The 13,535-nt window shown below is 47.5% G+C and overlaps 2 protein-coding genes across 2 annotated transcripts; one reads left to right on the forward strand and one right to left on the reverse strand.

Moving 5' to 3' along the window:
- Positions 1–407: 407 nt before the first annotated feature.
- LOC137816602 (uncharacterized) lies at positions 408–2,570 on the forward strand. The gene is made up of 2 exons (XM_068619808.1): positions 408–1,901; positions 2,019–2,570. Exons 1-2 carry the CDS (start codon positions 408–410, stop codon positions 2,568–2,570), a joined length of 2,046 nt encoding a protein of 681 aa, XP_068475909.1.
- Positions 2,571–10,974: 8,404 nt separating this feature from the next.
- On the reverse strand, positions 10,975–12,717 carry LOC137819434 (uncharacterized). Its single transcript, XM_068623290.1, has 5 exons — positions 12,321–12,717; positions 12,139–12,215; positions 12,015–12,051; positions 11,775–11,907; positions 10,975–11,656 (listed from the first exon to the last, which is right to left on the reverse strand). Exons 1-5 carry the CDS (start codon positions 12,571–12,573, stop codon positions 11,218–11,220), a joined length of 939 nt encoding a protein of 312 aa, XP_068479391.1. The 5' UTR covers positions 12,574–12,717; the 3' UTR covers positions 10,975–11,217.
- Positions 12,718–13,535: the final 818 nt, after the last annotated feature.

Genomic DNA, 13,535 nt, shown 5'->3' on the forward strand with positions numbered 1-13,535 from the left:
GTACGTTTTCGCACAATAGCGTAACATAATTCTGACACACGCAGAGGATAGCGTCACACAATTCTGTTAGGCACAGACACAGAGAGAGAGAAAAAAAGAGAATCAGAGAGAGATTCAGTGACATTTTTGTTGGTGGTTCTGTGACCTAACTTGAGCGTCGGAGTGCAAACGACCGCTAGAGGCGCCGTCTGTGTGTTTTGCAGGTTGCGTTTGAAGTTCTCGGAGAAGGTTCTAAGAGCATTCTTGCGGATAGCACAGTTGCATAGGCGGGGTAAGGAAGCGACAAAGCAATTCCTCCACGCTTGAGTTGACGACAGGATCATTTGGCGCCCACCGTGGGGCCCTGTGAATCGTGGTCCCATCCACACCAAAGTTTCTGAAGTTTCTCAAAGTTTTTTGCTGAGAAAATGAGGAGAACCAGACAAACATCACCTACGCCATCTGCTGAGGAAGGAGCTGTGACAATGGCGCAGGTCCTGGAGATGATGCGTGCGCTGCAGGACAATGTCGCAGCATCGAGAGCTGAACAAGAGAAGATGCAGGCGGAGTTGGCTGCATCGCAGAGTAGGAATGATGTGATGAATCGCGTTAATGAGGAGCTGAGAAGGACGTTACAGGCGCAGAAGGAACGCGCAGTTGAAGAAAGGATGTCGATGCCACCATCGCCTCCGAGAGCGTTCCCTATGCCATTCTCCCCTGAAATCATGAAAACCGTGGTGCCTCCCAACCTGGTGGGAGTGAAGGCATCGTTCACGGGGGTAGAAGATCCAGAAGCGCATCTGACGGCGTTCCACACTCAGATGATGTTGTCTGGGGGCTCAGATGCCGTGTACTGCAAGATGTTCATGAGTACACTGAGTGGAATCGCCATGGAATGGTTCGTGAGTCTGCCAGAGGGTCATATCACGTCCTTCCATCAGTTTTCGAAGCTTATCACTGAGCAGTGCATCGTTAACAGAGCACCTTCAGTGGTGTCGTACGATCTGTTCGATGTACGCCAATATCAAGGTGAGTCGCTGAAAGACTACCTCAACCGCTTCGGAGCACAAGTGGTTAGATTGCCCAACAAGGACGAGGATATGCTGGTGCATGCGTTTAAGAAGGGAGTGCTGCCTAGTCCCTTCAGTGAGTCGCTCATCAGGAGCCATCCCAGCACCTTTGTGGAGATCCGACGATGCGCGGTGGCGCACATAGTGGCAGAGACAGAGGTTTCTGAGAAAAGAGGAAGTGCTGCACCACCGAAGCCGCGTGGAGGACAGGGGAAGCAACAACAGCAAGCGAGGGTGCATGAGGCAAAGGAGGGAAAGAAGGTGCAGGGGAAACCTCGTCCTTATGCACCCAGGAAGGACCAGGGCAGGGGGCGTGCAAGGGAGAATAATGCACCCCCAAGATACGATTTCATGGTAGAGTTGGCGGATCTGATCGCCCTTCCTGCCATAGCTGCAAGACTCCGAGTACCAGAGAAGACATATAAGGTACTAGGGAGGAAGAAGAATGAGTGGTGTGAGTTTCACCAAGCCTTTGGCCACACACTCCACTCCTGCTTGGCGTTGGGACACCAGCTGGCGGAGTTGGTAAAGTCTGGGTTCCTGGCAGATTACCTGCGGGAGGTGCAGGGTGATCGCGCATCGGGGGCCCAGGCAGGAGAGCAACAGCATGAAATCCCTGTGCACGAGGAGGTGCGAACGATTGCGGGAGGCTTCTCCGGTGGGGGGTGCACCGCATCACAAAGAAGAAGGTATGCTCGATCGGTTATGGCCGTGGACTCGGTAGACGAGGGCCATTTCCCCGAGGTAGACATCACTTTCAAGAAAGCTGATCTACAGGACGTTGTACCGCACGACAACGATCCTGTGGTCATCTCCCTCATCACAGCAGGAAGGCGAGTGCACAGAGTGCTCGTAGACCAAGGGAGCTCGGCAGACGTCATGTTCTGGCCGACGTTCAACAAGTTGCAGCTGTCCCCCGATCAACTAAGGTCGTATACCGGGTGTCTTTACGGCTTTGCAAGGGATCAGGTACAGGTGCGGGGGTACATTGAGCTGAGGACGACGTTCACCGATGGAACAACAGCCCGCACCAAAAAGATAAAGTACTTGGTGGTGAACGCCCCTTCTGCGTACAACATCTTGCTGGGAAGGCGAACACTCAATAGGTTGGGTGCAGTGCCATCGACGAGGCACATGAAGCTGAAGCTGCCGTCGATGGAGGGGACCGTAATAACCATCAAGTCAGATCAGGCTGAGGCTAGACGCTGTTATGAGAACAACCTCAGGCAGAAGAGGAGCATATGCCATGTCACCTCAACACCACCACCAGGTGTGCTCGAAGAGCGATCGGTGGTTAGGGGAACGCATGGCGATCAGGAGATGGAGGATGCTACGCTGGGGGGCTCCCAGGTAGCTCAGGTGGAAGCGGAGGAGGAGGGCATGATCACTCATCGCGAGTCAGGGATCGCGAGGGCGGTCATCGCCAGCGAGAGAAGACCCCACCCAGCTGAGGGGTGGGTAGAAGTAGATATAAGGGGGAAAAGGTTCAAGTTGGGAGGATCGCTCAGCGAAGAAGAATGAAGGCTGATCGCCGGGGTGATCGAGAAGCACATGGGCGCGTTCGCATGGTCAGCATCTGACATGCCAGGAATCGACCCTGACTTCCTTTGCCATCGCCTGTCGATGGATCCTAAAGTTCGACCTGTGCGTCAGAGGCGAAGGAAATTCAACGAAGAAATGAGGAAAGTGATCCACGACGAAGCGCAAAAGCTCCTTGCCGCAGGGCACATCAGGGAGATCCAGTACCCTGAGTGGCTAGCGAACGTGGTACTGGTGCAGAAGCCAAACGGCAAGTGGAGGATGTGCGTGGACTTCACTAACCTCAACAAGGCATACCCCAAAGATTCTTACCCTCTACCCAGTATAGACGCTCTAGTGGATAGCGCATCAGGGGGGAAGCTACTCAGCTTCTTGGATGCATTCTCAAGATACAACCAGATCAGAATGCACCCCAGGGATGAATGCAAGACCGCATTCATGACTGAACGGTCTTGCTACTGCTACAAGGTAATGCCGTTCGGGCTGAAGAATGCGGGGGCTACCTACCAGCGACTTATGGATAGGGTGCTCTCGCCCATGCCTGGAAGGAACGTGCATGCATATGTAGATGACATGGTGGTCACATCCCGAGAGAAGGAGCATCATGTGGCCGATCTGGAGGAATTATTCACCACCATCGCCAAGTACAGGTTGAAGCTCAACCCTGAGAAATGTATTTTTGGCGTGGAGGCTGGGAAGTTCTTGGGTTTCCTCCTGACAGAGCGTGGAATCGAAGCTAATTCAGAGAAGTGCGCAACAATCGTGGCGATGAGGAGTCCAACGACGGTGAAGGAGGTGCAACAACTCACCGGTCGGTTGGCAGCATTATCTCGGTTTATGTCCGCTGGAGGGGAGAAAGGTCATCCGTACTTCTAGTGTCTTAAGCGCAACAGCAGATTCCTTTGGACACAGGAGTGCAAGGAGGCCTTCATCAAGTTGAAGGACTACCTGGCAAGCCCACCAGTCTTGCGTAAACCACAAGTGGGCACCCCTCTTCGTCTATACTTTGCTGTAACGGAGAGAGCAGTCAGTTCAGTCCTGGTGCAAGAGCAAGATCAGGTTCAGAAGCCTGTGTACTTTGTGAGTAAGGTACTGCAAGGCCCTGAAACAAGGTACCAAGCCCTCGAGAAGGCTGCCCTGGCGGTGGTATTTTCAGCGAGAAGACTCAGACATTATTTCCACAGCTTCATAGTAGTGGTAATGACAGATTTGCCCATCCAAAAGGTGCCAAAGAAACCAGACGTAGCGGGAAGGATGGTCAAGTGGGCGGTGGAATTGTCAGAGTTCGACATTCAGTACGAGCCCCGAGGACCGATAAAGGGGCAGGTGTTCGCCGACTTTGAGGTCGAGCTGTCGTCGGTCGCGACACCTTCAAAAGGTTTAGACTTCCGATGGGTATTATCAGTGGATGGCTCCTCCAATCAGCAGGGGAGCGGCGCTGGGGTCATTTTGGAAGGCCCGAACGGAGTGCTGATCGAGCAGTCCCTCCGCTTTGCCTTCAAGGCTAGCAACAATCAGGCGGAGTATGAAGCCCTGATCGCAGGAATGTTGCTAGCAAGAGAAATGGGAGCAAGAAGTCTGGTTGCTAAGAGTGACTCTTTGCTAGTCACCGGGCAAGTTACAGGGGAGTTCCAGGCGAAAGATCCCCAGATGGCAGCTTACCTGGAATACGTACACCTCCTGAAGACGTCCTTCACCGAGTTTGAACTAGTTCATGTGCCGAGAGAGCAAAATGCCAGAGCAGACCTGCTTGCCAAGCTGGCTAGCTCAGGCAAGGGGGGAAAACAGAGGACCGTCATTCAGGAGACCTTGAAGGTACCGCGAGCGTTCGTGTCAGACAACCAGGTACTTCAAGTGTACAAATCGATGGAGCGTCTGACGATCGGTCATCGTTCACTGACTCAAGAGACGTTGAAAGCGTCGAGGGTTAGAGCGCGACCGGCAAAGACCGATGAGGCGATGGAAGTCTGCGCTGTTAGGGAGCCCGACACGTGGATAACACCGTACCAGTTGTACTTAGAAGATGGTGTACTCCCACTTGACCCGAAAGAGGCAAAAAGAATAAAGAGGAGCTCGAGTAAGTTTACTTTGATTGATGGGAACCTGTTTAGATTTGGGTTTTCTCATCCTGTGCAGATCTGCGTGTATGGCGAGCAATGCACTAGACTTATGTCAGAGCTACACGAGGGGGTATGTGAAAGTCATGTAGGTGGTCGCGCTTTGGCAAGTAGGATCCTCCGCGCGGGGTACTACTGGCCAACGCTGAAGGAAGACTGCGTGAGGTATGCTCAGCGTTGCAAACAGTGTCAACTTCACGCAGACTGGCATAAGGCACCTCCCGAGGAGTTGAAGTCCATCCATAGCCCGTGGCCATTTCACACATGGGGAATCGACATCCTAGGACCTTTTCCCCTGGCGATAAGGCAGATGAAGTTCCTCATCGTGGCCATCGAGTATTTCACCAAGTGGGTGGAGGCAGAACCAGTCGCGCATATCACCGCACAGAAAGTCGAGCACTTTGTCTGGAAGAACATTGTCTGTCGTTTCGGAGTACCCAAGAGGCTGGTCTCCGACAATGGCACCCAGCTCACAAGTCATCAGCTAAGGAAGATGTGCGAGGAGTTAAAGATACAACAGGTTTTCGCCTCGGTGGAACACCCACAAACCAATGGGCAAGTGGAGTCAGCCAACCGAGTACTGCTCAGGGGGCTGAAGCGAAGACTAGAGAAAGCTAAAGGAAACTGGGCAGAGGAGGTCCCCAGAATCGTATGGTCCTACCATACCACTCCACAGTCTAGCACCCATGAGACACCCTTTAGCCTTGTCTACGGGACAGATGCCATGATTCCCGTGGAGATACAGGAGAGCTCCCCCAGGTTTTTGAATTTCATTGCCGAAGAATCCAACGAAGAACGAAAGGTGAATCTCGACCTACTGGACGAAGTGCGAGAAGAAGCCCGAGTTAGTGCTGAAGCCGTCAAGAGAAGAGTAGAACGGAGGCACAACTCCAAGGTGAGGCTCAGGCGTTTCCAGGAAGGTGATCTGGTGATGAGAAAGGCGCATCAGAATGAGATGGAAAACAAGTTGTCTCCAAAGTGGACAGGTCCATACAGAGTGGTTGAGGCATCGGAGCATGGAGCTTATCGGCTGGAAACTCTGGATGGATGAGCAATCCCCAGAACGTGGAACGCCACCCACTTGAAATTTTATTTCAGTTAAGTTGTAAAGTAGTTGCGTTCTCGCGCTAAAGACACACTCAGTGTATATACTGAAAACAGTTGAACAGATAAGGGGGCACTCTTTTCCCTAAGGAGGGTTTTTAACGAGGCCACCCAATGAAAAGATTATCAGCATATCAAGTGTGCGAGAGTTTTCAAGTTAAAATCCTCCTCGCCCCAGGTGCGAGTGCAGGTGATCGGTTAGGCCTTATTCGCCCTAGGCGCGAGTATGGACGCTAATCTAAGTCCTCCTCATCCCAGGTGTGAGTGCAGGCAACTAGGGTTTGAAAAGCCAGGGGTGCTAGTAAGACCAAGAGAGGGAAAGGAAGGATTTTGACAAATGTCCTTACCCACTTGGCATATACCAATGATGGCCCAGTAAAGCTCTTAGTTTAAACCCTTCTCACCCCAGGAGTGAGGCAGGGAAAGAACGACCCGATCCGCCCAAGGTTGATGACCTTGGGGAAGGTAAGAGGGGCTATTGAGAAACACTCTTCTTCCCCCAAAACAAGGCATCACCTCTGACGATTGATGTCAAAGTCCTCTATGCACTTAGCGCTAAAGCGACAGAGAAGCAAGGTGAAGACCGAAGAACGATGACTGATGAGTTGTTGGTGGATATGCTAGTGGGTAGTGCCTTGTCGGAGGAAGTTTTTCCAAACAAGTTCTTACACAACAAGCCGAAGCAGACAGACTATGCCTAGTCAGTCATCTAGTACGAAGTTGTGCATAAGAACTGTTAAAGACAAAGCTAAGGGAGTTGTTAGTCGTGATCAAGGTAGAGGCCAAGATCAAAGAGTATAGATCGCGCTAAACCTAAGCTAGTTAACAGTTAGTTGTGTGCAAAAAGAAAGATGAAGCTTAAGAAGATACGAGAGAAGAAACATATAGCTGAAGCAAGTATATATTCACACCAAGGTCTATACAAGTTTAAAGTACAAGAATTATGCAGAAATATGAAATTACGAGAAGAAAACTCAAGAAGGAGGAATGAGCTTGCCATCTACCACTTTGTGGTAGATGCTGAACTACGTAAGGTCCAAATCTGGAAGAACGCAACGAATCTGCTCGAATGCCAGCTCGAACCCATCAGCAAGGGCGTCAGCACCCACGTTCATAAGTTCGGCGTTCTCAGCTTCGAGCTCTTGCTTTGAAGTCTCCAAGGCGTTCTTCTCAGTGGTGAGGGAAGCAATGGAAGAGGCAGCTTCTTCCAATTTGCCCTTTGCTTCGGCAAGCTCGACCTTCACTGCAGAGAGCTCGCTCACTGCCTTCTCAAGTTTCTTCCCCCCATCAGTGGCCTCCTCCTTGGTAGACTTGAGATCCCCCGCTAGTTGTGAGTTCAGTTGGCGTAGGGAGGAAGTCTCAGCCTCCAGGTTGATTATCTTGCTCCTCAGCTCCACCACTTCGCTGTCCAGAGTATTGACAGCTTGCCCCATCAAGATCTCAGTCTTGATGGTCTCCTGGACCTGCGATAGGTACTCTTTCTTGGATTTTTCCATCGTATCCCTCATCAGGGCTAAGGACCCTTGGGCAGCCTCAAAGTGACTCTGCAGTGACTCCTTGTCGTGCTCAAGCTCCTTGACCCTCTTCTCCAGGACCAGTTGCTTGCGGTGCTGGGTGGAAAACTCTAGGGAAAGCACTATCTGCTTGGCCAAGTGCATGTCCACCTCTTGCCCACTCCATTCGAGAAGCTCCCGGCTGCGTATGAAATGTCGAACCAAGGCAATGACTCGACTGAAGTTTTCATTTCTAGCACCAGAGCTTCTTGGCTGCGAGCTGGCCTCACCACCTTCAGCAGTAGCAGCAGAGGTTGGCGGTGGTGGTGATGCAGGAAGTCTTGAGAAACCCCCCGAGTGGGCAGAATCACTCCCAGCAGGTGGAGTGGGTTGACCAATAGCTTCGCCCGCTGGGGGTGGGGGTGGAAGTGATGCTGGAGACGGAAGTTGGGGCGTTGGAGATGGTAGGCGTTGAGGGGAGGGGGAGGAAGTTGATGCTCGGGCAGGTTGAGTAGGAGGAGGTGGGGGTGAACCCTCCTCGATCTGCACCACTTCGATTTCCCCAGGCCTAAGGGATGAAGCCCCCCCAACCTCTTGGTGTTTCCTCTTGCGATGTATAAGAGGAGAGCCAGAACTCTCCTCTTCGATTGAGGGGGTAGAAGCAGCAGCGGCCGCAACAGTTGCGGGAAAGGCCTTTGCTAGCCTTCTTCTCTTCTTCTCTGGCTCGGGGCCTTCAGCTGGTGCGACCGAGAGAGGTGGAGCCGCGATGGGCTCGGTGGTAGAGGAGGAAGAAACAGTCTCCTTGGCACCCCTGGTCCGGGCAAGCTCCAGTAGTGCCCTCCTCCTATCTTTCCCTGAAGTCATGTCTACATCAAGGGTAAAAAGAAGAGTTAGATGGCATAATTATGCAAGTGGATAAAATGTTATGCAAGTATGGATGAGAGTGTGCAAGTATTCTAAGAGGTGCAAGAAGAAGAGCCTACCTATGTACTTTTTCAAAGACACCACATCAAACTCGTGTTTGATGAGAAGGGCCGAGTTATATTTTGCCCCTAGGAGCAACCTACACAGCTCGCGCTCGTAGGGAGCCATGGCTTCAACGCCCCGGGGCTTCTTAAACTCGACTCCAGGAACCCAATAAAGGGGAAACCCCTCGAGCAGCGTTGGGCTTTGCTGGGTAGCAGATATCATGTAGAACCTGCCCTTCCAATCTTTAAACGATTGCTGGTACAGGCCCAAGATCACTCGTCCAACAACTCCATTCAGGCTGACCCAGGACCTATCCCCAGGGTTCTTCGCCTCGAAGAAATGTAGGAAGACGTCTACAGAGGCGTTATGCCCAAAGTAGTTGTAGAGGATCTCGAATGCCCGTATGAAAGCCCAGGCATTCGGATGGAGTTGGTAAGGGGCGACGTTCAACTCCATCATCAGCTCCTTCTAAAAGAAGGTGAAGGGCAAGCGCAGCTTCAACCTTTTGAAGATGGCGGAGTATATGAAGGTGAAGGGCACCCCATTGGTAGCCCTATCGTCCGCGCAGATTGGCATTCCTCGAGGAGGAATGCGTATACGAACGTTGAAATCATTCTCCCTGTCGATGGCGTAGGAGGGCTCATCAGGGTCGTTGCTCAGAAGGGTTTTGAGGTGGCCTTTCAGTAGTTGAGTGGAAGTTTCGGCCAGCAATGCCAGGGGAGCCCAGTCATGGACCCTGGCGTTGTCCTGATAGGAAGTTGCATCAGGTGGAGGTGACGCTGGTGCACTTGCTGAAGGCTGTGCACCAGAGGATGAGGCGACGATGCGAGCAGTTTTCTTCAAGCGAGCCATTGCGAGATAACTGCAATGGAGGAAAGCAAAAAGTCAGATGAACGGAAGAAGAAACGCAAAAAACCCTAGCGCGGGTTGAGAAGAAGAAAAACAGAGAAGATGAATGCATGGTAGTGAAAAGGGTGAATGCAATCGGTGAAAAGAACCTAAATGGATCAAGGAAGAAGAAAAGTCATACCTTTAGATGATCGCGGAAGGTCTTGAGGTAGAAAGCTTGAAGAAAGTTGGGCGCGCAGAGAGGAGATTTGAAGTAAGTCTGAGAGTTGGAGTATTGAAGAAGATAATGAAACAGTGAAGGCGCGCGCCTATTTGAATAAGGGAAGCATTAGCGACACTCCACGCTGGCCGTTGATGCGTCCACGTGTCGCGAGACTAAGGGAGGAAATCATAACGTTAAAAGGCAACACGTGAGGTGGCACGTGATGTGGCCCCACTTGCCACGTGGACCGAGGGCGCGACCACTTAGTCTCTTCGCTGAGAACGAGTTCACAGCTCGAGACTGGGGGGCTTGTGATCCGGTAGGTCATCGGTAGTCGATGACGTCAGCAGCAGATAACCACGTGGACCACTCGCAGGGTCACACGTGGATCAGGTGGCAGAGAAATCAGGGAGGAGATCACCCAGAATGGTGATCGGTGGGTGGTAACCGAGTGGTCACCGACAGATCAGTTTCAAGATAAACACCTGGGGGGAGAACGCGAGAAGCAATAGAGCACCGATCAGTCATCGGGTGCATGGTCATCGGGGTTTCGTGTTACACACAGTTAAACTGGGACTGAGATTCCCAGCGAGAGCGTTACGCATGGACCTCGCATGATCATATCTCAGAGAAAGAGGAGTTGCTCGCCGGTAGAGTCGTGCACGAGAGTGGCCTGAGGGAGTTAGTAAACCGGTCAGTGATTGGTGACTCTCTTAACCCATTACGTGCATGACATCGTGAAGGGGAAATCGTTTATGCAGAGAGCAATGCTTGGTGAGTGTGCCTAGTCCAGCCACACCTGGCGTTCTCCTGGGAGTGTGCGATTCACCCAGATGGAAGAAACGCGCTAAGTTACTCCACAAGAGAATAACTTAGGCGCACAAAGAGATGTGCTAGAGCCCTTCAGGTAGTGGCACGTGTACGGTTAGATGTGAGTTGCATGCCTCCACGTGTCACTATCTGAGAGAGGCGCGACCAAGATAAAAGTGCACTCCGCGTCGTGAAAGGTACACACACCCACGTTTTTACTCATTTTGGTACGTTTTCGCACAATAGCGTAACATAATTCTGACACACGCAGAGGATAGCGTAACAGAATTCTGTTAGGCACAGACACAGAGAGAGAGAAAAAAAGAGAATCAGAGAGAGATTCAGTGACATTTTTGTTGGTGGTTCTGTGACCTAACTTGAGCGTCGGAGTGCAAACGGCCGCTAGAGGCGCCGTCTGTGTGTTTTGCAGGTTGCGTTTGAAGTTCCCGGAGAAGGTTCTAAGAGCATTCTTGCGGATAGCACAGTTGCATAGGCGGGGTAAGGAAGCGACAAAGCAATTCCTCCACGCTTGAGTTGATGACAGGATCATATCATATCAATAAAAATAATTTATATCAATAAAAATAATTTATAAACCCTAAACACAATAACACATGAAAATATTGCTTAACATATAAGGATGTAATTCTACATCAAAAAGTAGTGAACAAGTTTTACGCTTTCTCACTATAGCTAAAAACATATATCTCTAAATCATTCTAGCTTGGGATGCTAAAAAAACTGGACTTTTGTTTTTCTTTTTCTTTTTTATTGGGTCTTTATAAATTTTCTCTTTTGGCATTTTATATGACAGTTAAGGAAATGCTGGAATTGCTTATTAAAAAGAAGACAGTATTGGAATTAAAATCATGATTTATCTAGCTAGTTCATCTATTTGACAGTACATACAGAAAGAGACAAAAAACAAACATAACTAAGTCAGATAAATGTAAGAATTTGGTTATAAAAAACATAGTTTCTGACAAGTAACCTCAAGATCTCACTGAGAATTTGTCTCATTCATATAGTCAGATCTAGAGTACTGGCCCTTTTCCCGTGTTCCTCACATCGATCTTGTGCTTCCTTCAACCTCTGCTAAGATTGGAAGAGGAGGATTGAGAGCACAATGAGAGAGATAGGTTGCTATGAGCTTCATGGTCCTCCAATTTTGTCCCTTCAGCATCCATCTTTGTGTTTAGTTTCAGTGACAGATTCAAATCAAGTGATGTATCTTGAGCCTTCCTTTTTAGTGTCTTCATTTCTGTTGTTGGATTCATAGGCATGAGGTTTTGTGCTCTTTGTTGAATAATATTGTTTGATGGAGTGCGATCAACGTTGCTAAATCTTGTGAATAGAGATTCACAAGCACCGAATGAGAAAAACTCATATTTTGGTTCACGGGTTTTGCTTGTTGATTGTTCACCAGAAATGGATGAACCTGCCTGAGAAATTCCATTTGACCAATCGAAAGGTATATGTACAAGTTTTTCGTAGACACCAAAAGAAGCATCCCCGAATCCATAACTAAAAAAGAAGAAAGAACATTCAAATGGATCGAAACATATTTGGTTTAGTTTATTTTAATGAAATACTATTATGTTTTATCTAAAAAATAATTGTTTCTGAGATAATTGAAGCAAACCTTGGATAGTTATTGTTTGTGTAGCTGTAGGACGAACTTTGACTGGGATTATACGCTTGAAGCATGGAAAGTTGACTAAGATTGTAAATATTTTTATCTCCAATTTCAACAAGACTGGTATGATTGGAAAATACTGTCACATATATGCAATCAAGTTGTATTCATTAGGGTATACGTAATCAGAAACCCTAATCAGTACTAATTGACATTGAAATTTTTATACAGAAGAACATCATGTACCTTGATTTCGGTCATCCACCTTTTTGCTCCTAAACATCTAGCAAAAAGAATGGAAAGAAAAGAAATAAAACCAAGCCTGAGAAATCTAAGTAAACAATTTTAATAATTTATTTGTAAGAATTACCTGCAAATGACTCTTGACATGGGCAATACTTAAACCTTTCATATTCATCAATTGAAGAACCAATTTAGGTGTTGCTCCTGTACACCCAAAAATGTAAAATCAGTACCAGACGAAGCAGTAAAAATTATTTTCCTGCATAACTCGGCTGGAATTGAAGACAAATATGGATAATTGAAACTCACTCTCTTGTCCTCCAAGTCGTTGAACGGCATGAATAAAGCGAAGATGAAGATCAGGTGTCCACCGAAGCCTTGGTAACTTGGATCTAATATAAGGTCTAATTTTTTTCTCACTCTCTTCCGCTGTGCTGTTACTTGAGCTTCCTCCATTGTTGTTTTGCTTGCTTTGATCTTCATTGGCATGTCTTTCACACTCCTCTTCATCAATGTTAGAAGGGCTTGTCTTGGAACAGTGGGAGACTCGGCTTTCTCCCATCTTCTTATACACCTTGATTTTCCAACTTTATATGCTACTATTTCCTTGAAGATTATAACACAAAAGAATTTTGAGCTCCTTGTTGAGCTACGTTTTTCTCTCTTCCCTTTTCTTTCCTCAGTCAATGCCTTGGTTAAAAACGAGTAAACCATAATATAGTTTCATATCTTTATATGTTTTTAAATATGCATGGACATCAATGCCAGGAATATATTTAAATTTCAATGTGAATACAATCATATTTTTTGTTCCCACTTGAATAAGGATATATATAAGTATTTTTTTTGTGACAATTAATAAAGTATAATTGCAATAAAAATTAACTGGTGGTAGTATTATATGTACCAGTGGACCATCCCTGACATACATAAATATTTTGTTTTCAGGAAATTAGAAACATGGGTTTGATTCTTGGGCTAATGTTTTATTTTCAACTGTCAAACCCATTTTATATTATTTGGTTTATTTTCATGTCAATTATATTAAAGAGAGAGATTCACTGATTACACTTCATTAGTTGGGGTCACTACATTTACTTAATTATAAAATTGCGTTAAAAAAATATCTAGCCAATATTTTCTTCTAAATAAAACTATGTTTTCTTTTTTTGTCTATTTGGGTACATAGACAGCATGATTATCATTTGTTTGTTTGTTTGCAAGTTTATACTTTTAAAATGCTAGAATTAGTTTGATCGTCTCCACAAGAAATAAATAACTGAAGATGAAATTTGGATATGATAAAAAATTGTTAAAATCACTTTTTGCCTCTGTAGTTATGAATATATAGTTTTGATCTCTATTAAATCTTAGTTATATAATTGTTCTTCATATCTTTAGCTAAGTTAGAATGTCAAGGTTTGATGGTAAACACTAGCTACAAACATAATTTATCATTTAAAATAAAAGGATATAACTTACCTATTTTTTTTATCAGCAAGAAAATATATAGTAAATGTGTGG

The sequence above is a fragment of the Phaseolus vulgaris genome, chromosome 10, assembly GCF_000499845.2.
Source record: "Phaseolus vulgaris cultivar G19833 chromosome 10, P. vulgaris v2.0, whole genome shotgun sequence".
NCBI lineage: Eukaryota > Viridiplantae > Streptophyta > Magnoliopsida > Fabales > Fabaceae > Phaseolus > Phaseolus vulgaris.

Excerpts from the sequence above, each read along its gene's own strand:
- LOC137816602 (XM_068619808.1), top strand. The coding sequence starts at position 408 with ATGAGGAGAACCAGACAAACATCACCTACGCCATCTGCTGAGGAAGGA. Across the intron at positions 1,902-2,018 it reads GGCGAGTGCACAGAGTGCTC|GTACAGGTGCGGGGGTACAT; the intron begins GTAGACCAAGGG and ends GCAAGGGATCAG.
- LOC137819434 (XM_068623290.1), bottom strand. The coding sequence starts at position 12,573 with ATGGGAGAAAGCCGAGTCTCCCACTGTTCCAAGACAAGCCCTTCTAAC. Across the intron at positions 12,052-12,138 it reads ATGTCAAGAGTCATTTGCAG|ATGTTTAGGAGCAAAAAGGT; the intron begins GTAATTCTTACA and ends TCTTTTTGCTAG. Across the intron at positions 11,908-12,014 it reads GGTGGATGACCGAAATCAAG|TATTTTCCAATCATACCAGT; the intron begins GTACATGATGTT and ends TATATGTGACAG.